The sequence below is a fragment of the Drosophila virilis genome, chromosome 3, assembly GCF_030788295.1.
Source record: "Drosophila virilis strain 15010-1051.87 chromosome 3, Dvir_AGI_RSII-ME, whole genome shotgun sequence".
Classification (NCBI taxonomy): domain Eukaryota; kingdom Metazoa; phylum Arthropoda; class Insecta; order Diptera; family Drosophilidae; genus Drosophila; species Drosophila virilis.
The window spans coordinates 25,429,348-25,450,804 of record NC_091545.1 but is presented as its reverse complement, the minus strand read 5'-3'; the positions used below and the strand labels follow the sequence as shown (position 1 = coordinate 25,450,804).

General features: G+C 42.4%; 4 protein-coding genes and 1 long non-coding RNA gene across 6 annotated transcripts; 3 read left to right on the top strand and 2 right to left on the bottom strand.

Annotated features, from left to right (window-relative positions):
• Nucleotides 1-86: 86 nt before the first annotated feature.
• Nucleotides 87-11,470, bottom strand: NaPi-III (Na[+]-dependent inorganic phosphate cotransporter type III). The gene is made up of 7 exons (XM_002048502.4): nucleotides 11,322-11,470; nucleotides 4,008-4,060; nucleotides 2,800-3,947; nucleotides 2,250-2,675; nucleotides 2,011-2,181; nucleotides 1,050-1,950; nucleotides 87-988 (listed from the first exon to the last, which is right to left on the bottom strand). The coding sequence occupies exons 3-7, from the start codon at nucleotides 2,990-2,992 to the stop codon at nucleotides 634-636; spliced, it is 2,046 nt and encodes a 681-aa protein (XP_002048538.1). The 5' UTR covers nucleotides 2,993-3,947; nucleotides 4,008-4,060; nucleotides 11,322-11,470; the 3' UTR covers nucleotides 87-633.
• On the top strand, nucleotides 5,560-5,950 carry LOC26531923 (uncharacterized). The gene is made up of 2 exons (XR_001450464.3): nucleotides 5,560-5,709; nucleotides 5,782-5,950. It is a non-coding gene; the product is annotated as an uncharacterized lncRNA (long non-coding RNA).
• Nucleotides 11,471-11,715: 245 nt separating the features above from the next.
• Ufd1 (ubiquitin fusion-degradation 1-like) lies at nucleotides 11,716-12,916 on the top strand. The gene is made up of 2 exons (XM_002048501.4): nucleotides 11,716-11,963; nucleotides 12,014-12,916. Exons 1-2 carry the CDS (start codon nucleotides 11,834-11,836, stop codon nucleotides 12,826-12,828), a joined length of 945 nt encoding a protein of 314 aa, XP_002048537.1. The 5' UTR covers nucleotides 11,716-11,833; the 3' UTR covers nucleotides 12,829-12,916.
• Nucleotides 12,826-14,007, bottom strand: mRpL2 (mitochondrial ribosomal protein L2). Its single transcript, XM_002048500.4, has 2 exons — nucleotides 13,392-14,007; nucleotides 12,826-13,329 (listed from the first exon to the last, which is right to left on the bottom strand). Exons 1-2 carry the CDS (start codon nucleotides 13,861-13,863, stop codon nucleotides 12,911-12,913), a joined length of 891 nt encoding a protein of 296 aa, XP_002048536.1. The 5' UTR covers nucleotides 13,864-14,007; the 3' UTR covers nucleotides 12,826-12,910.
• A 94-nt stretch (nucleotides 14,008-14,101) lies between these two features.
• Nucleotides 14,102-21,310, top strand: FoxK (forkhead box K). Of its 2 annotated transcripts, none has more exons than XM_070208385.1 (9): nucleotides 14,102-14,261; nucleotides 17,108-17,880; nucleotides 17,943-18,415; nucleotides 19,032-19,129; nucleotides 19,201-19,418; nucleotides 19,487-19,671; nucleotides 19,741-19,836; nucleotides 20,328-20,433; nucleotides 20,493-21,310. In XM_070208385.1, exons 2-9 carry the CDS (start codon nucleotides 17,192-17,194, stop codon nucleotides 20,830-20,832), a joined length of 2,205 nt encoding a protein of 734 aa, XP_070064486.1. In that variant the 5' UTR covers nucleotides 14,102-14,261; nucleotides 17,108-17,191; the 3' UTR covers nucleotides 20,833-21,310. The 2 variants fall into 2 exon arrangements, with proteins under 2 accessions (XP_070064486.1, XP_002048535.3); XM_002048499.4 differs by having other exon boundaries at nucleotides 14,103-14,261; nucleotides 19,198-19,418.
• Nucleotides 21,311-21,457: the final 147 nt, after the last annotated feature.

The following is a 21,457-nucleotide window of genomic DNA, read 5'->3' as shown; positions in this document are numbered from 1 at the left end:
ATGAGAGGCGTCTCATTAGCTCCATTCAACCTGTTGAGAGCTTTGAGAGCAAAGTTGAGCTAACAGGCAAAGCTTTTTAAGTCGAATTTCTTGTAGTAGTTTGTATTTTATTCATAAGTGTTTTGCTCTATTGCTTTGAAATGTACAAAATGTAAAATACTCTTTTTAAAGCTGTCCAAAAGGAATTTGAAACAATTTGTGTTTTAATTTGAATGCATTAAACAATTGCACCGGACATCATTTCATACAATAACAAAAATGCGCTGCATTTAAATTTGAATTGGACTTAAAGAAAGGGCGTACATTAAATCAAATTTTGGGCATACAAAATGATACGGGGAAAATAAGAAAAGTGCTATGTTTAAATGTTTACAATATCGTATGTATATAAACAATATCAATACCAATATCAGTTATGTTCAGACGTTAAGTAAAATGCTTTGCTTTTCCATTTGCCATATTCCATTACTTTTTTGCTTAGTTAGGTGAGTAATTTTGTTAAGTTTAGTTTTAAGGTGTTTTGTTTTTAGTTTTGCTTTCTTTCTTGTTGTCTTTAGTTTTGCATTTATCAACTGGCACAATTACGAAACATTAGTTTGCTTTGACAATTAATAATTCAATGAAGAGTTCGCCCTAAACCTGACCCATATCATCCACAACGAGGGCGCAGAGCACGTACATCATGCCGGCGCTGAGCAATGCGGTTACCGGCACGGTAACTATCCAGGCGTACGCAATGTTCCGGAACAGATGCCAATCGACGCTGCCGTCCTCCATCGGGGCGGGCACAGTGGCCGCCTGTGCCGGCGCCTCCGGCTGCGGTCCCAGCTGCTTTTCGTGCTCCTGACGCTGCTGCTTGCGGCCCGCGGCACTCACATGACCCACAAAGACCACCGAACCGACCTTGCAGTGTGTTGTGGAAATGGGCAGACCAATCTTGCTGGCCAGCAGTACGGTGATCGCGGCGCCAACCTCAATGGTGAAGCCACTGTAAGCAGAGCAATAAAAATGAGCTTATTTACATTTTTGAAATATATTCGAGTACTCACGTTGATGAGGTGATCTTTGTTAAATCGTTGCCAATGGTTTCGATGACCCGTCGTCCCCACAGCCAGAGACCCACGGAGATGCCAATGCCACCGTAGATCAAAATATAAATGGGACTCTCGGCCTTCTGCATAACGGAGCCCTCGCGATAGATCATATAGAGAGCGATAAGTGGTCCGATGGCGTTGCTAACATCATTGCCGCCATGCGCAAAGCTGCCAAAGGTGGCCGTCAGTATTTGCAGGAATGAGAAGAGCATGGACACCTCCTGCGTTTCCTCGTTGCTGCTGGCACGTCGTCCGGCCGCACGCTTAAACTCCTCCTCCTGCTCGTTGAGCGCCTCCTTGCTCTCGATGAGCGGCACCTTGCTGGAATTCGGCGACAAGGTGGTGCTGAGCATTAGGTCCAGACTGCCAGCACTTTGCACCACTTGCAGATTGTTATTGGTAACAGTGGCATTTGGACTGGCGCTGGCATTTGGATTCGCACTGCCAGCGGCTGCAGCTGCATTCGCAGCCAGTTGCTGCGACTTGTGCTCCTCCTTGGGTGACTGGACACGCTTGAAGCACTCTTGAAGTTTGCGTCCGTTTTGCTGGTGCTGTAAATTCTGCTGCTCGTCGATGTAGTTCAAGCTGGTGACAGTCAGATCGGGATTATCGAGGCTGGCCTTGCCCAACAGATCCTCAGCCTTGCGTATGATCTCCGGATCGATTTTGTAATCCTCGGCAGTCGCATTGTTGTTTTTGGCCGCGAGGCCGTAAGGCGCTAGCTTAAAGGTCTTCGGCGAATTGTCGCTTAGCGAGACCAGCTCGGTGATTTCGGCAATAGCCGGCAGTGGTTTACCCTCACTAACAAGCGAAAGCGGACGGCGCTGCTTCTTGGGGCTGCCGGACGGCGAGGATTCTATAAGATCGAACCAAACGCTGAGTAATTGCTTTTGCTTTTGGGCTGGCGCACACTTACCCACAGAGTCCTCGAAATTGAACTTGACCGGATTCTGTGCGCGCAGCTTCTTGGCAATGGAGCGCCGCTGCAGCGGCACCACCACCAGCTGCGTCAGCAGCGCCACCAGCAGGGACAAGCCCATGCTGACGGTCAACGCTATCCAAGTGGGTATGTTGTCCATATAAAGCACTGCAGAGGACGCACACAAATGAGCCAAATGGTAAATAAAGCAATCAGCTAAGGCAGCTTCTACTTACACTTGGGACCATCGAGAATCACGCTGATGACATTGATGAAGAACGTGACGCCATAGAAGATGGGCAGCGAACGGAAGCCCGCCTTCAGGGGCTCCTGGGCGCGCAATATGAAACGGCGTATGGTCAGAAATAGTAGAATGCTCACCAAGCCGCTCAGCACCGGCGAAATGAACCACGAGACGACAATAGTGCACAGCGTTGTCCACTTCAGGCCCTGGACGCCGCGTGCCACCAGCGAGAAGCCAATTGTCGACCCAACAATGCTGTGCGTGCCAGAAATGGGCAACTTTAGAAACGTCGCCACCAGCAGCCATATGGCGCTGCTTGCCAATGCCGACATGCAGCCCAGCATAAGCACCTCCTCGGCGCCTTCGTACAGCGTCACCTCAAGTATGCCCTTTCGCATCGTATCCGACACCTTGTAGCCTGCAGGAATGCATAAGAAAAGTATCTCAATTCCAGGAATACAAACTTAAATTAGTTATGCACTATGTAAGCTTTCGGCATTTTGAATTTAAATTGTTTATTTCAGACTTGTTTTGGGCCTTACCAATCAAAACGGCGCCCGAAATTTCACAGACCGTGGCCAAAACGCACGCCTGACGTATGGTTAGAACGCCGGAGCCGACGCTGGTGCCAAAGGAGTTGGCCACATCGTTTGCTCCGATGCCGAAGGCCAGAACAAATGCAATTAGAAAGCCAATAATGACCATCCATAGCAAATCCGGCGAATAACTCTCCATAGTTGGTTAATTCAATTGTTGTACTTCTTAGAGAAAACTCACTTTAAACTAACAACAACAAACAACTGTCTGTCTGTCTGTCTGTCTGTCTGTCTGTCTGTTCGTCGAACCTTAACTTTTTGAAACGATTTGTTGTGCAGAGGAAATGAAATGCTTGGGGAAAATTTGAGTGCAAAAGAAACTATAAAATACAATTCTACAATAATAATAAATGATAGACGAAAAATAATCTTAATTATTAATAATTGAAAAATTCTTTTCAAATATTTTCTAAACAGCCATATTTGCGCTTAGACTTCATTGTTGTTATTTTCATAATGAAAATTAAATTACAGTCGCTTTTATGGACACAAACAGATGCGCACGCACGTTTCTAAGCGTTAAAGAAAACAAAAGAAAACCAACCGAAAACTGTTCGTGTTGATGGAACCCCTAGGGTCTATTTGAGCCTCCCTCTCCAAGCTGAAGCAGTGCTCAGCTCGACTTGCCTAAAAGTATGCAATAAATTACGTAAGCCTAAACACAAAACAGTGTGCGACAACACTGGACTCTAAATACTGACTCAGTGCGACAACACTGGACACTAAATACTGTTTAAAATATTAATAATAATAAGTTAATAAAATGATACTTTCTCGCTCTCTTCCCCTCTCCCTCTCGCTCGCTCTCTCTGTCCCAACTAGCTAACTCTTCACAGCTTGCAGCTGACAACTTTTCTGATTGGGAAAAACTTCTGATTGGACAAATGTGAACTCCGCTTGTGTGTTTAACCCCTTGATGCACTCGAATCGGGGTTTTCCTCTGGCAGCTGCAGTTGTTGCTCTTCTTCTTCTTGTAGCTGTAGTTGTTGTATTTGTTTGTTTCAGTTGCTGTTCGAGTTGTGGAGTTGGTGTTGTTGTTGCAGAGAAGTTTCTTGTTATGTTGAGTAGCAGCTGATGGTAGTCGAGTTGGTAAACTGCAAATGGATTCGGTTAAAGTTCATGTTCAAATTTAAACTAAGGATTCTCTCACTTACCTGACGTTTAGGACAGCAATATTGTTTCCACGTCAGAGAGATATTCACCATGTCTGCAATAGAAATTGAACAACAATAAAAACATTTGAAAAATATTCAAATTAAAGTAAATTCTTAGCACCAAATCAGAACGGACTACCCCTAATGCAGCTCGCGTTATAGAAAATCAAATAAAATGACAAAACACATTCGAATTTCATTGAATCTGGCCGCAACCAGTTCCGGCTTTGTTCTTGGTGTGCTTTTCAATTGGAAAGTAAATTGAAAAAAATTGCATATTGTTTAAATTGGCGCAATTTCGTTGTATATTTAGGCCGGGCCCCACGCCCCACGCCCCACGCCCCACTGAGCACGCGCCACAAATACTTCGACCGGAATGGGCGGTCAGCATATATAATATATATATATATATATATATCTGAATACAGTTAATGTCAGGGCAATTCTAAAGAAATCGGCTATTCATGCTCGTAACTGCCTTTGTTCAAATAATTGTCAGCGTTCTGGCAATCCGCACTGTGTTATTTCTAATGAGCCTTTAATGGATCAGATTAGATCATTTGTATCTTTCATGCAAATCGGCAAGAGATTATAATTGAAACCAGAAAATTCAAGGAATTAGAACTCATCATGTATTTTTGGAGTTGTAAGTACAAGCTGATATAGGCATTTTCAGGTAAAGTTCATCATGTGAAAATAGTAAGAAATTTTCTGACATATAAGAATATTATATTGTATATTACCCGGCCTTGCTCGTGCCAATACAATTCACCCAATTCCCGAACGTAAAAAACTTACACGCAGTCATTATACCCTGTATATACCCTGTTTAATGCACCTGTGTAACGCTCAGAAGGAGACATCTCCGAACCCATAAAGTATTTAAGCCCAGTTAATATAGTCCGTCTTAGTCGAAACCGGCAGGATCTTACCACTATATCATATAGCTGCCATAGGAACAAACAGTCCAAAATATGTTCTGTATGAACAACTTTTTAGTTTATCAAGATATTCTAAACAAAGTGGACGTCTTTAGTATGCTTCCTACATATTTACAAAATCTTATCAGAATCTGACCACAATATCTGAAAGCTTTCAGTGAAACAAACGATCCAAAAGTAGATTCTTGTATAAAAAACGTATTTCTCCAATAAGATATCTTACCCAAAATCCCTAAAAATCTCATTCATTAAGCATTCAGAAATCTTTAATCCGCATTTTTCACTGAACAAAAGTGGATTCTGCAAAAAGTGTGAATCAAATCTTAACGAAAATTTCTTTGCAAATATGGTTAATAACAAAGATGTGCTCGAAAGTTGTTTGCGGTGTAGCTCTTGGGATAATAGAAATACAAATATCTAGCGATACAAATATATTGATATAAACCAAAAATATGAAGAGAAAACTGGGCACAGGAAAAGTATCATAAAAAACGAATTTTCAGTTTGAAGAATGAATGATAATTATATAAGCCCAACTAATGCGATTTCTACGCGTTAATCGCGTAAAATATGCGCAGTTAAAAATGCTAATTCCTACACGCCGCATTATCTACGCAATATAAGGAGTTTATAAGTGGCGTGCTTCGCACAGAAAGCTCTAAATAAATTAAAGAAAATGCAAGCAACTTTCTCTATTATTTTTATATTATTGTCAATTTTGTGCTGTTCACGTGGAGAATACAAAACGACCAAATGGCCACGTAAGTAAACGAGTTGAGAAAGGAATATCATAGAAATATATTTAATTTGTTTGAGTTTTCGAATTGCCTTAGGTTATCCCAATAAATGGTGTCGCCTCAACTATGGACCATATCTGGGCGGCAGATGCTAAAACAAGCCCAAAATGTTATTTACCAAGAAATGTATACGATAACTGTTTACGATTCAAGGATGTGCTACATTCTTAGCTCATACCAATAAAATAATCCACAATCTATGGCATATCTGTGTGTGTGTGTGTGTGTGTCTATAAAAGTTGAATACCTCCCAAAGGAGTGACTAAACGTAGCTAAACACAAAGCCAGAGCGTGCCTCCAAGCTGGCGGGCGGCTAGGGAGCGAGGGGCATGGACTAGTAGCCCGGCCAGGACAATGCCTGTGCGCCTGCTCAAGGTCGTGACTACGTTTGAGTTACGTTGACATATGCTCGCAAAATTTCCATAAGCGAAGACCCTAGTTACGCCCCCGCCCCCGCCCACGGCGGCCTGGCAGCAATTACGGCGAGAACTTTTCCATTACACTGATATAACCGAGGTTCAAAACACGTAAGAGTGCTGGTACCTGAATGGGAGTGCCCGACCGGGAGATACCCTGTGCCCAACATTCAAACTTTATTCTAAAGAAGAAAACATATGCATATTGCCCGCAGAGTGTGCGTGCACGTAGGTGGGAGTGCCAGACTTGGAGATACCCTGCACCCAACATCGAGCTGGAGTCAACACATCGAAACTTCCTTCTTTACATAAACATATGCATACTGTCTGTTACACAAGTGGCTCAAAACACATAAATGTGCTGCCAGACTTGGAGATACCCTGCACCTAACACCGAGTTGCATTGAAACCTCCTTCTATACAAAAACAAACTTGTACAAACATATTGCCTGTTATACACGTGCAAGTGCGCCCACCAGAATGGGGCTGCCAGACTTGGAGATACCCTGTGCCCAACATCGAGATGAAGTCAACACATTGAAACTTGCCCCTACACAAAAACACATGCCTGTTACACAACTAGGTCAAAACACGTAAGAGTGCTCGTGCCCGACTACGAGATACACTGTGTCCAACACCGAGATGCGCTTAGAGCAATTCAACTTCCATGCACCAGACTTGTATACACCTTTTACTCAAATTCAAAGGGTATCAAAATAATTGGCAATTTATGGCGTATTTTGGAATCATTTGGCTAAAAATAAATACACAAAGCACGCAACATTTGCCGGTTTTAGCAGCACTGCAGTGCAGTCAAAACTGTTTCAGCTGCGCAATTTCACATTGGCATGCGAAGAGGAGAAAGGGGCATGAATGCAATATTTGCCTGACGTCTCAAATACAAACAAAAGAAAACAGATATGCAAACATGACTTTGATATATCCTGTATTGGCGTAAACCAGCTAAGGAGTTGAGTTGAGACCAATTTCAATAATAAATGCAGAATTCTAAAGCACATGATGTGCGTTTAGTTTATTTAGTACAAAAACTCATATGCTTTATCTAAATCCAAGACGTTTACGGCTTTTTATCGAACACAGGGTATGGCATGGAACTAAAATAACAACGAGCACTATGACGATCCAATAAAACAGAAATAAAAACTGTTTCATACACACGCATTAGTCAGTATGGGGTATGCACAGTGTGTCAATGCCTATTTGCATTGAGCCAAATCAAATTCCAGGAATTTCTAAATTAGTTATTCCGCACTTTAAAGAAGAAAGGTATTTAATACCCGGCATAATGTGGTCCATTAAATACCAGAATATTGCGGAATTATGTCCGGGAATTTGGACAAAACAAGCCTTGAATTGCCGAAATATTGGCTAATATAAGTTTAATGTTTGATAAAAACAAATGTCCAGAAGTTGACTAATATTTACTTGAATATTAGCCACTTATTTGAGGTAAAATTACTAATAAGCGCCATAATATAGGCCAATTTTATGTCGCAACAGCTTTGAGAAAAAATTCTTTACTTTAGCTTTGTTTGTCAAATTATTGACTTTTCACTCGAGAGATTTCTAGATGTATTAAAAATATTCAAAGTTAAATTTACTAATATCGAAAATTTATTACTATGTTTTTCATATAAAAAGCATGAGTTTCTTATTAAATTTAACTATTTTTATGGACCATTTTAATGTTGCATTACACAAGTAAAAGTTGAAAATGCTCAAACTATTTTCTGCAACAATTTGAATATTCTCAAAAAGTTAGTTGCTCAAAAAAATGTGTAACCATAAATGATTCTACAAATAATTCATCAGAGCTTATACCACTGTGCGTGTATAAATTACAGTTACTATGTTTGTTTTTTTTTTTATATATGAAAACCATGAATTTCTTATGAATATAATCATAAAATAAATAAAAAAGTTAAAAATTCTCAAACTATTTTCTGCACTCTCATACTCTCTCATACTCCAAGTTCGTTTACACTAAAATTTAGTTGCTCAAAACAAAAACGAACTATAAATGATTCTGCAAATAATTCATCAGAGCTCGCACCACTGTGCGTGTATAAATTACGGCTATGGCACGTTTGATACGTTTCCCATTCGCATCTATGCAAATAATATTAACACTGAATTGAATTGTAGGCTTTCTGCACAACAGACGTCACACGGTTACTTTTGCGTGTCTGCGAAAATCTGATTGGCCTGCCAGGGGGATGGGGGAGGGGGGTTTAGTTACTGTCGCTGGCAGCCTTGACATTGGCAACGGAGAGGTGCAGCTAATTCAAATATATTGATTTAATTTGGCGCATTTCAGCAAAAAAGGAATCTCCACATGTCCAGAAACCGGCTGCAGAGAATCCCAAGCAAAGGCATTAGCTCGTGCGTATTTTTGGATTGGGGGAGGTTTTATTTTATTTGTATTTTATTTTTATTTATATTCTGTTCTTTTGGTGGTTGCAACTGCAAGTTCAAGGTCGTGGCGAAACCCTGTTTTCTTTCATTCGTTTGTAATCAAAACGAAATTAAGCTGGCAAACAGCAGTTGCTCTCAAACTGTGCACAGTGAAGCGCATGCAAATCAATAATATGAAATTGGAAATGCTTTCATCTACGCCTGGCTGAGCTGAGCGTACTGTCTAAGTAATTAACAAGCACGTGCAACATAAAGTGCAACAACAACAATAGCTGTAAATGGGCCGAAGGTCTCGAATCAATTAAGTGGAAATTCACCAGCGTGCAGCGAGTAGCAGCTCAAAGGGAATACGTACTTAAACAAGCCATATTTATTGGCCATCAGTTACATCAGTTTCTAAATTGAATATGCTCGTCCATCAAACCAATTCGACTGAAGTTCAATAAGGTTATCAATTTGCGAGTGCAACCAAAAACTGTTTAAAGGAAGAGGAAAAAAAACGTAATCGAGCAGCCCAATTAAAATAAAAGGGTCAGGTGAATCAAACCTTAAACGTTCCCTTTATAGGAATATATAAACTCGTTACTTTTTAAGCCAAATAACAAGAGCGTGTAATTTCCTTCCACTGTGCAGCGAATTAAAGTTACTTTTAAATATTGCCCTACTATGCGATTCTCATAAGTTCATGTAAGCCTTACAGGTCGTTACGCGTTTTTATTTGTCTTTCTCTCTCTCTTTCTCTGCCTCTCTCTCTCACTCTCTATCTATCTCTCTCTCTCTCTCTCTCTCTCTATCTCTGTCTCTGTCTCTCGCCCCTTCAACTCCCCTTCTTAACTTCCTTTCTCTGTCCCATTTGACTCCTCTTTCCTTTCTCAACTCTTATACTAACATTTGCCTTAAACTCTTATGATTTCGAAATATGTTATCTTATATTTGTTCCGTTTTCTGCACGGCATACACACGAGTTTATCGGCTGATATGAAAACGCTTGCGAAACCAAATAACAAAACAACAACAAAAAACGTTTTGGCAGCGTGCAAAAACAACAGCAAAACAAAAAAGAAGGCAGCGACGCGGGCAGCATGCTAAACTTCTTATTGAAACTATATATGTATGTGTACACACACACACACACACACACGCACATACTTTCGAGCACCTAATCTTCATGCATAGAGGCAACAGCCTGGTAACAGCGAAAGCGTAGGCGGAGCAGAGCATAAGAGAGGAACGAAAGCCAATACGAAATGAATTAAAAGTCTGTAGATGGAAGCAAGCGATATTCAGATAGATCTAACCAATATCCGTTAGGTGCAAAGTATTCAGCAGAAGAGTGAGAGAGAGAGAGAGAGCGAGTTGAGCATAACTAATGTTAACTGTACTTTGTCAATTTGACAACAGTTTGAACTGCATCGGCAAAATTGAATTATGGGCTGTCCTTCTGCCAGCAATTGTCGGCGACCTTGTTGGGGTGGTTGCTGCTGCTGCGACGGCTGCTGCTGCCAATTGTTTTGTTTACTCGTGATATCATACGTGCAGAAATTATTACTTGTTTGCAATTGAAACTCATACTCACACAATCATACATATGTATTCGTGTTTGACGCAAGCCAAAAGAAATTAATTTGAAATATTTCTTCTGTACACACACATGTGCGCATATACATATGTGTGTGTGTGTGTGTGTGTGTATGTGTTAAGCAGCCAATAGACCAATACAGTTTTACAGCCACTGTTTAGGCAGCGTGCCGAACACATTTTGATGGCCGCCGCATGTTTGTCGCTAGTGTTTCATGTTTATATTCTTGTTTTTAGTTTTCTATACATTTCAAATTGTTTTGGTTGCCCTCAATCGTTAAGTGTGCACAGTTTGGAGCTGATTTCACGCGATGTGTGTACCAATTCGAAATGTCCAATTGGAAAATCTGTAAAATTTTAAGAGCTCTGCAAGACAGAGCGGCGCGCGTGATTCATGCCAACTAGTTCTTGGGGTTTGGGTTTTACACAGGGATGACCAAACATTTTGCAGCCCAACGAAATTCATCTGATTGGAATATGTTAACTAGACAGGGACAGCGAGACAGGGCTGTGTTGTTGTTGTTACAGCAGCTGCGAAGCAAACAATAAAACAACAACACACTTGAAAACAGCTGCACATGGCAACAGCGCATGTAGAACTGTAAGATTTGTGTATATGCTGCTCTACTGCCCGCAAGGACAATAACTGTACCAGAGATAACAATAAAAATGTGCAAATTTCATTAGATTTGCGATGCAAGAGGAAGAGCAAACTTTATGGTTAACATTTGCTTGGCCTCGTGCCGTTCAATTTCTATATCATTTATTGATTTTTCCGGGGCAAACAAATGCAATTTAAATGTTAAAAATGAGTTGACGCCTAACTTTTTTTTTTTTTTGCTAATAAGTATAAGTATTTATGTATAAGCACAATCCCACACACATGCACGCAGTCTCCCACACACGACAGAAACACACACACACACACACAGTCTGTGCACACGCGGGCTCATGAAAAAAGACACGCGGCGCCAGAAGGACTAAGCAAGGATACACAGGCGACTATATACATACACCCACTTATGTACACACACTTATTAAACTTAACCGCTACTCAGTTGGTCTTTGACAACAAAAAGTTTTACTGGCTTGCCTCGCTTGCCTGCAATTGAGTTGTTAATTATTTGCTTCTTTTCGGGTACTCACTTGAATAGCAACACTTTTTCAAATCACAATTTATTTGACGAGAAATTGAAGCGTGATGAACGCGCGCGCACAACTACGACCGCCGGCTTGCTGGAAATGACGATAGTTCTTTATTATCGATATGCTTATATCGAGAAGATGTTAACAGCAGAAATCTTTCATTTAACAGAAAACTCCAACAACCGATAGATCGATTGCTAAATTTTTGTATATTAAATTGTTAATAGCTTAAAAAACTTTACATATATATACATATGAATATGTGGGACGATGTATTATCTATAGCTGCCATTCAATTCAAATGTCAGCGATATTTTTTCCAATTCAACCCTTGTGTTCGCTGTTAACAACAGTCAGCAACTATTGACGCTATTCTCACTGTTATGTTAAATAACATTCTGTCGCACTTTGTTTTTATCACAACAAAAACAAATCGTGACATTACAAAAACTTTGGAAACACCAAACAAATTGATTATTTTGTTGTGTTCGAGCACAGCAAACTAAGTCGCAATGTTCCACTTTAGTGGCTTCAACATGATGTTCCCAGACGGAGGACGCAGCTTCCAAGCCACCTATAAATGCTTCTCAGTGTCCATGCTGCCAGGCAACGAACGCTCCGATGTGGAAAAGGGTGGAAAAAGTTAGTAAGACTTACTAATATCGATCGATATTCAATGCAACTGCTTACAGTCATCATGCCGCCCTCGGCCCTGGATACACTGACACGCCTGAACGTCGAATATCCGATGCTCTTCAAGCTGACCAACAAGAAAAAGTCGCGCTCCTCGCACGCTGGCGTCTTGGAATTTGTGGCCGACGAGGGCAAATGCTATTTGCCGTATTGGATGATGGATAATCTGCTGCTGGAGGAGGGCGACATACTGAGCATTGAGAGCGTCTCGCTGCAAGTGGCCACCTTTTCCAAGTTTCAGCCGCACAGCACCGATTTCCTGGACATCACCAATCCCAAGGCAGTGCTGGAGAATGCACTGCGCAATTTTGCATGCCTCACCAAGGGTGACGTCATTGCCATCAAGTACAACAAAAAGGTCTATGAGCTGTGCGTACTGGAGACCAAGCCGGGCAATGCTGTCAGCATCATTGAGTGCGACATGAACGTCGAGTTTGAGGCTCCGGTGGGCTACAAGGAGCACGGTGAGCAACAGCCGGCGGCCCAGTCAGGCGGACAGGGCGCGGGCGCCAACGAGGCAGCCGCAGGCGGTGCCGTTCACGAGGAGGTCGTCGAGACCTTCAAGGGCTCCGGCGTGCGTCTGGATGGCAAAAAGAAAAAGGACAGCCAACTGGAGACGCCAGTTCTCAAGAAGGTGCTGCCGCGCGGCGTACCCGACTACGATTATCAGTTTGGCCTGCTGCGTTTCGATCGCAGCATTAAGCCCATCAGCGATCGCACCCAAGAGGACGCCGAGGGCGCAACCGGCGAGGCCGGCATCGATGCGGACAGCTTCCATGGCACTGGCTTCTCCATGAAGAAATCGCGCAAATAGAATGTAACTACCTAGTTGTTTAATGTTGCACATGGCTCATAGAAATAGAAAAAACATGAAATGAAATTTCCACAACATCAAATTACAAGTTGAGCGTCATCCTGATCTCCTCCTCCTTAGGCAGGGGCGGCGACGATATCGTCGTCAAGGGCGGCAAGCGGCGTATTTTGCGTCCGTGTTTGCCCTCCTTGCGTTTCCACAGGCCGGAACGGGGTCGATTGCCCAGCTCGCGCATGCGCTGCGCACTGCCCACATGCTCTTTGTTGTGCTCCACGTTGGAGAGACGTCCCACGGTGGCCATGCAAATGCGATCGAAAGCAAATTCCCGCTTGGAGGGCAACTGGACGACAACTTTGTCATCGAACTTGCGCAATATGGTGCCAAAGGTGCCGGCGGCGTGTATGAGATGGCAGGGCTGTCCCGGATTCTTCTCCAGGCAATGGATGCGCGTGCCCACGGGCAGGGCGCCCAGTGGATAGGCGTCACCCTCGTTCGGTCGCACTAAACCACACTCAAACCTTTAGTACTTCATCCAGCAAAAGCAGTTTGTTCCATCGACTCACCCGGTATGCGTGGAATTACGCGTGATGTTTTCAGTATGTCACCCTCGCGCATGTTCTCCGTGGCCAGTATATACTTGAGCTCATCGCCGACGGCGACCAACGCCACTTTGGCCGTGCGACAACCGTCTCGCAGCAGCTCCACGACTCGCTCCTCCTGCGGCGCACCCTCGCTGGGCCCGTCGCGCACCCATTTGATCCAACGATATTGCTGTTTGATGCCGCCGCCAATGCCCTTGGCCACCATGCGACCCGTGACGGGATCACGGCCGGCGAGATGTGTGATTTTAAGCGGCGCAACCGTATATTGCTCGGGGAAGTGAACGATGCGTCGGAATTGTTGACCCGCGCCCGGCTTGGGTTTCTCGACGACCTTCGTTTTGGTGCGCAGCTGCTGCAGCATTGCCACTGCGCCGCGTTGTTGCGGCTGCAGCGTTAATGTGCAGTTACTGAGCAGGCGTACAAGGCTTTGCATTTTCACAGATAAATCGATTTAATGAATTTTTTAACGAAATTCTCATGCAGCTCTCGATTACAAAACATATGCGTAACAGAATTTGTGCGCTCTGTTAGGAACAGCTGTGAACAACATGTGAAGAGAGTGTGACCAGTTTGGATGTATCAGTTGGTTAAATTTGGGGGCAAAAATGTACGGCACCAGGGCTGCAGAGAATGTCTGCTTCTTCTTTATCGTCACGTCGTGTGGGCAGCTGCTGCGGAGCGCGCTGCAAGCAAATAAGAATTGAAAACGGCATTAAACTTGTGAAAAGTGCACAAATTAAGTTAAAAGTAAGCTTAAATATAAGGTGAAAAGCAATTTGTTAAAAAATTTATTTAAAAAAAATATACACAGCGAACACGGCAGTTAAAAAGGTACGAAAAAAATAATAATAAACAAGGCGAACGAGCCGATAGAAAGAAAAATAATATACACACACAAACATGCTGTTGATACACACTCACGCACACAATCACACACACGCTCAGTGGCGAACGAACTGCACGAAAAAACGTGTTGTGTGCTAAATTTTCTGTGCAAAAAATAGAAAACGCAAAAACAAAAAGTAGCTAAAGCGAAATAATAATAAAAAGCGAAAAACAAAAACAGTTGAGTTTGATAATCAATCGTAAGCTGAATGTAACAAAAATAAACAATAGTACGTATTAATTAATATGAAAAGAAGAGTATTAGTAAAGCCAACAAAATATAAATAAAATGTATTTGTTATTTTGGAACATATTCAAGTGATGTACATACATCTCATCTGTGCCTGTGTGTGTGTGCGTGTGTTGTGTATTTAGATGCATGTGGTTGTGTGTACCCTTAACTGTGTGTACATATTTTGGTGTTAGGTGGAAAAAAAAAAGCGGGCGGCAAGTTTACGCAATCGCCAACGAACGAGCGAAGCAACATATATATATATGTATGTACGTACATGTATACAAATGTATGATGTACATACAGCGTACGTTGTGAAAAGTGTGCTTTTTGTATGTTTACGGTTTTTGTCTGTCCTTTTGTCCGCAGTCGCCGAAATAAGTGAGAGACAAACAAGGCATGCATACATATATACATTTTTCACATGCATGCATACATACATAGATATGTACCTATGTATGCATGCATGTATAGGCAAGCAGGTGGAGTCGCGCCGACGTCGTTTGTTTTTGATTTTTTTTTTTTTTTTTGGTTTTTTCTGCTCCGTTGCTAGCTGAAAAATCAACGAGCGGCATTTTTACGCATTTTCAATATGCCTATATACATAAGTGTGTGAGTGCTTGTTTATGTATGTACGTATATGCGCGCGCTCTTTCTAATGTGTGTGTGTGTGTGTGTATATTTTGGTGTTTTTATTTATTTATTGTGTTTCTGTTTTGCTGATGCGAGCGAGGCAGCGGCAGCGGCAGCGTAGCAGTGACCTAACAACGTACGTACGTACTTGTTGTACGTGTATGGGTGTGTGCAATTGTGTATGTGTGTTTGCTTTGTTGTATTTATTTTTATAGCATTTTATTTACGTTGTTTTCGTTAATTTTATTTTGGTTTCATTTTGCATGTTCGCGCATGCAAGCTCGATCGATTGAATGGGAGCCATGTGGGGGCTAAACTGTCTCATTTGACATATGTATGATAATACATAAATATGTATTGTATTTATTTATTTCCTAAATGTATATATACCTACGTATGTAAATACATCCATTCATATGTACATATTTTTGTGTGTATGTACATACATCTGATTTCTGTCTATGGAAGTAAAGAACAAATAAAGAAGCAAAGGGAGCACGCTGTTGGCCAGTGTTGCCAACTGAGCTCAATACGCTTATTGGCAAAATTTAACTGTCAAATAGAGTTGTCGATTCGTCACTTTGTTACGACTTTGATTTGTCACTTATTTAAACAGTGTGGCTTATACACATTAAATAGGTGACTGCTATGGGAATTAGATAAAATTCTTGTTAGTTTTTTATATCTTTAGTTTCTACAATTGTTCTTTCAACAATAATTGTGGGCAATACGAATGTAATATGTTAATGCAAAGTAAAATATGTGAACTTGTAAAAACAATGCATGTTTATTTTGGATATCCGTACAAGTGTGCAACTGTGCGTTTAGTATGTGTGCATAAACATGAGCACGTTTTCATTATTTTTGCACACTTGGCAACACTGGCACCGCAGTAACCGCAAACAGTGAGACTCGACAAATTGTCAGGCGTAAACACAGTGATGCTGCATTGAACGAATTGCGCGCGCGTTGCACAATAGAAAAATATCAATTTTATCTTAAAGCCCAGTTGCTGCTAGAGCTTTATTTATTTGTAGCTCTGCGACCGGCAGCCGCTCCAAATGAGAGCTCTTTGGGGATTCGGTTCTCTCATTTGCTCTCTCCGGCCGCTGCCCGGGCAAACTGATGCCGCATAAAGAGTGAGCGCACGCGCGCATAGCACATCTCCCAACGCATTGTGTTTTGCCATAAGCAATATCTACCCATGTATTTGTGTGCGTGTTTCGTTACTCACGTAGTGAGTGCCGCAACGTAGTAGTAGTAGTGTTATTATTGTTGTGCGAGTTGTTATTGTTTTTGCTTGTTGCCGAGTGCGAGTCGAGTTAATATGTGTATGTGTGTGTGTATGTGTATGTGCATGTATATGTATGCACGTAGCAAAACATAAGCAAAGCAAAAACTGAAAAAGAAACGAAATGTAAGTACTTGTATGTGTGTTGTTTTTTTTTTCTTTTCTTTTTTTTATTATTGTATGTATGTCGTGCTCTCTACAAAGTAGGAGACGGAGGCAAACAGCCTAAAGAGTGTGGTGTGTATGTGCATATGTATGTGTGTGAGTGTGTGTACGTAGATTTGGAAAATATTTTCTGTATGGTTTTGGCTTTAGCCGATGAAAAACCTTGAGCATAAAAAGTCTAAAAAACACGCGTGAAAAGCTACACAAATACATTTTGTTTCTCTGTCGGTAAGCAACACGCGCTTTGTCAGTTTTATTTACAACAACTTTTAAGCGCGCCGCATACAGAAAAAGGCAGAGCAAAAGAAAACGAAAGAATAAAATGAAAAGAAAATAAACAATAAACAATGCGGTGCCAGTGTGTGTGTCTGTGCGCGCGCGTGTGTGTGTGTGTGTGCGCAATATTTTCTTGTTTATTTGCACTAATTACTTAAACGGAAGAACAATAATAGTAATAAATACAATTTTCAGTTTAACTAGAACAACAGCAACAACAACAACAAAAAGAACAACAACAGCAACAACAAAAGGCAGTGTGCAAGTGGATACCTCTCAATGGCCGCCACTACAACAACAACCACAACACTAGCAACAACCATCAATATAAGCAACAACCACAACAACAACAACAACAACAACAATCCCAGCAGCAACAGCAACAGCAACAACAACAATCACATTGTAACGGTACACGCCGTTTTAAACACACCCACCTCCGCAGCAGCAACAGCAGCAGCAGCAGCGAGCGCTGCAGACGCGGCAACTGTTGCCATAGCTAAGGACATGCTGCAGCTTCATCATGGCGCCGCTGCAGCGTTAAACAACAATAACAATAACAATAGCAGCGTCGAACTGGCCAGCAACAATCAAAATAATAACAACAACAATAACAATAACAACAACAACAACAACAACATCAACTCAGCAAACCACCCACCTGCCAATGTAGTCGTATCGAGTGGCATCAGCTCCAGCTCCCCGCCGGCAAATGCCTACGGTGTGCTGCGCTTCAATGAAGACTTGCTCCATATAACGGACGAGGTGACCGTCATTGGACGCAATTCATCCACATCGCTGGTGCACTTCAACGTGGCCGAGAACAATTTGGTCTCTCGTAAACATTTCCAGGTGCTCTACGAACCCGAGCGGCGCGCCTTCTTTGTGCAGTGCCTCAGCAAGAATGGCATCTTCGTTGATGACTTTCTGCAGCGGCGCAATGTGGATCCACTGCGATTGCCCCAACGGTAGGCCAAATTGTGACCAATTGGCTCAAATCTTGCTCAATTAATGCTTGTCCTCTTTGCAGCTGCTTCTTTCGATTTCCGAGCACCGAGATACGCATCGAATTCGAGAGCTTTGTAGCCGCACCGGCGGACATTACGCCGGAGGTAGCACCGGTGTTGAGCAGTCCGGCAGCAGTTGGAACGGCGGGCGCCCATGTTATTATAACTCCACCGCCCCGTGACGAACTGCACTCGCTGCAGGCATCATCGCATCATCACAGCCAACAGCAGCAGCAACAGCCAGCGCATCACTTGCAGCAGCAGCAGCAGCAGGCACAGCAACAACAACAACCGCTGCCACCGCATCACCCACTCCCACACGCACCACACCACCCGCTTCACCACACAAGTCTGCAGCAGCAGCAGCGTCTACCAGGAGCACCGCCCACAGCATCCCAGCTGTTAACAACCGGCGCCGATGGAGCTGCCATCTACTCACCGCTTAAGATTTCAATACCCAAGAAGGAGCAGAAGAGCCCCTATCTATCGCCAACCGGTAAGTGGATTCCAATTGGCGTCCAATTGGATACGGTGTGTAAAGGGTTACGTGAGTGATAGAACCAGATTCCTAGCTTAGCTGCGCGTTTTAATCAACTCGTCTTTGTTTTTATTTTTCATTTGACAATTAATCAGCTGCAGCTGTGCAAATGAAATGTTTCTTTTCCTTTTTTTGATCAAAATTGTTTGTTCTCTAATTCCAAAGCGAGAAGCGCATTTTATTTTTGTTAAAGCACAATGATATTGTCTTGGGCGGCCACAGCGTACGTGCTGAGCTTTACGCAAAATCTGTTGCGTATACGGGAAAAAAATAACAATCTTAAAACTGATAGCACAATCACGCCGCAACCTAATGCAGCTGAGGCAGCAGCAGCCACCACCAGTTCCGGGCTGGTCAAACAATCAAAATCCGTTAAGGACCCATCCAGGGAACTGCAATAATCCCCGGTCATGTTCTAAGCATATTTAATTGATCAAATTCAAATTTTAACATAGGACATTCTTTGCATATTCTATTTTAACATAATAAAGTTTCGAGAGAAGAACATAAAGTATTGTTATTTATTTAAATTAAAACTTTATTTATTACATATTCTATCTCTATGCACACACAGGTACAATCAGCGCTGCCAACAGTTGTCCGGCTAGTCCTCGTCAGGGTTTTCATCAGAATCAAACCAACAGCTACAACAATTATAGCAACAACAACACGGTAGGCATTGTGCAATAATAAAACTTTACACATTTCAAACTGTATTTTGTTTGCTTTTGCATTTGCAGCAGGATCTATTCCAGACACCGTCTACCGCCAGTTATAACCACAATGAGAAGCCGCCGTATAGCTACGCTCAGCTGATTGTTCAAGCCATATCTGCCGCTCCGGACAAGCAGCTGACACTCTCGGGCATTTATTCGTTCATTGTCAAGCATTATCCCTACTACCGCAAGGAGACAAACAAGGGTTGGCAGAATTCCATACGACATAATCTCAGTTTAAATAGGTTTGTCTACTATCTACTTTGAATTGAAAACTTTGAGCACACTTTTAATCCGGCTTGTCCACTTGCAGGTATTTCATCAAGGTTGCGCGCTCGCAGGATGAGCCCGGCAAGGGCTCCTTCTGGCGCATCGATCCGGACAGCGGCGCTAAGCTAATCGATCACAGTTACAAGAAGCGTCGCCAGCGCAGCAGTCAGGGCTTCCGTCCGCCCTACGGCATGCCGCGTTCGGCGCCAGTCTCGCCCAGTCATATGGGTAAGTCCTACACGTCAAGTTTTCTCCAAACCTCATTCAAATAAGCCAAACAAATCTTTGACTTTGCAGATAACTCACGCGAGAGCTCGCCGCTTCAGGACATTGTGCTGCAATCGGCCCCCGGCTCACCGGGCATGTCACTCGAACAGCGCGCCGCCGATGCTGGTAAGCGGAAAGAAAGCTGCCAAAGCTAATTGCATAAGATTATGTTTTTAAGCAAGCGTTGTGTGACTTAAACTTTAATAAGTGAAGCTTGTAGCTTTCCTTTTCTCTTTTATATAGTCTGATTTTGTATTCAGACCAATTAGAAGCCCGCCAGAAAGTTCATAATTAACAGACATGTGTTAAATTAAATAATAAATAATAATTAAAAAACCAATTGGTTCGATTCACAACTCGATTTTTGAGAGAATCTCACAGTAGACTTATCTAGGCAATACAAATGCAAACGTTGGGGCTTAAGTAACTTGAGTTTTTAGTCTAGATCTATACACTATTTAATTTAAATAATAACAAATATGTGAGTGTAGAGAGAGAGAGAGAGAGAGGATGTTAGTTGTATATAAGTCATATAGAAATACGATCTCGTCGATCCACAAGGACTTTTACTTAAGAGTATGCGTCATGCTAACGTATTGTATTATATATTATTGCAGAAATCATCTACAATTCTCAAAATGCACACCAGCAACAGCAGCAGCAGCAGCAACAACAACAGCAACAGCCGCCACAGACGATGGCCAATAATTCCAATCAATTCAAGTTAGTTTTTTGTCATTCACTTATATGACATGATATCTAATCTAATGTATATATTACAGTAGCGGCAGTCCGTATTATGTAACCAATCAAAATGCCGGCGTCAGTGTGCAGCAGGCGCATGTGGATGGGGTTGGCGGAGGCGCAGGCGGAGGAGTTGGCGCTTTGATTGCGCTTAAGCGAAATCATGTAATGGCCGTGTCGCATCCGGCGCCGGCGCCGCCAACGCTAAATCAGCAGCAGACGCAACAGCAGCCGCAGCAGCAGCAGCATCCTGAGATTATATACGAAGAGCTGCCGACCGATTATAGCGGTCACATGGAGGCGGCGGGCGAGGAGGAGTGCGTCGCAGCGGATGCCACAGCGGCCAAGCGTCCCAAGTACGTCTCCGAGGTGCTCTGATGCGTACGCATACAGAAGCAGAAACACAACAAAGGCAAATAATAATACGCAGAGAAAGAATCGCAGCTGTTGGAGCTGCAACCGCAGCAGCGGCAACGTCGCCGACGATGACGGAGGCGGAGGCGGCGCCGGCGAGCAGATGAAGAAACTCAGAACCGTTAGAGAAAGCAAGCAAGAAATGCAAAACAAAGCCCACTTTAAGCAAATTTCTAGAAAGCAAAAAAAAAAAAAACTAAAACTAAAACAAAAACAAGAAGAAAAAGAAAAAGTATCTCCATCTTGTATATTGAATTTGCCAATCCCGAACATCAAGCGAGAATCCAAGCGGAAGCCCCAAGAAAAATTGATACGAAAATGTTTATAAATAGAACTGTGAAATTGTGTTGTTTTAAGGTGTTGACCGTACAACGGTTAACCGGCGTGCAAACACTTTTCAAAAAAAAAAAAAAGAAAAAAGCCCCCATATTTACGACTTAACCCTTAGCTCTGACGAATTCAATATGCTCGATGACGCTACTCTCTAAGTACATATAATAAATATTAAGATTTAAATCGAAGTAATGCAAAAATAACACAAAAAGAAAAAAGCAAAAAAAAAAAATTAAATATATATATATATATATAC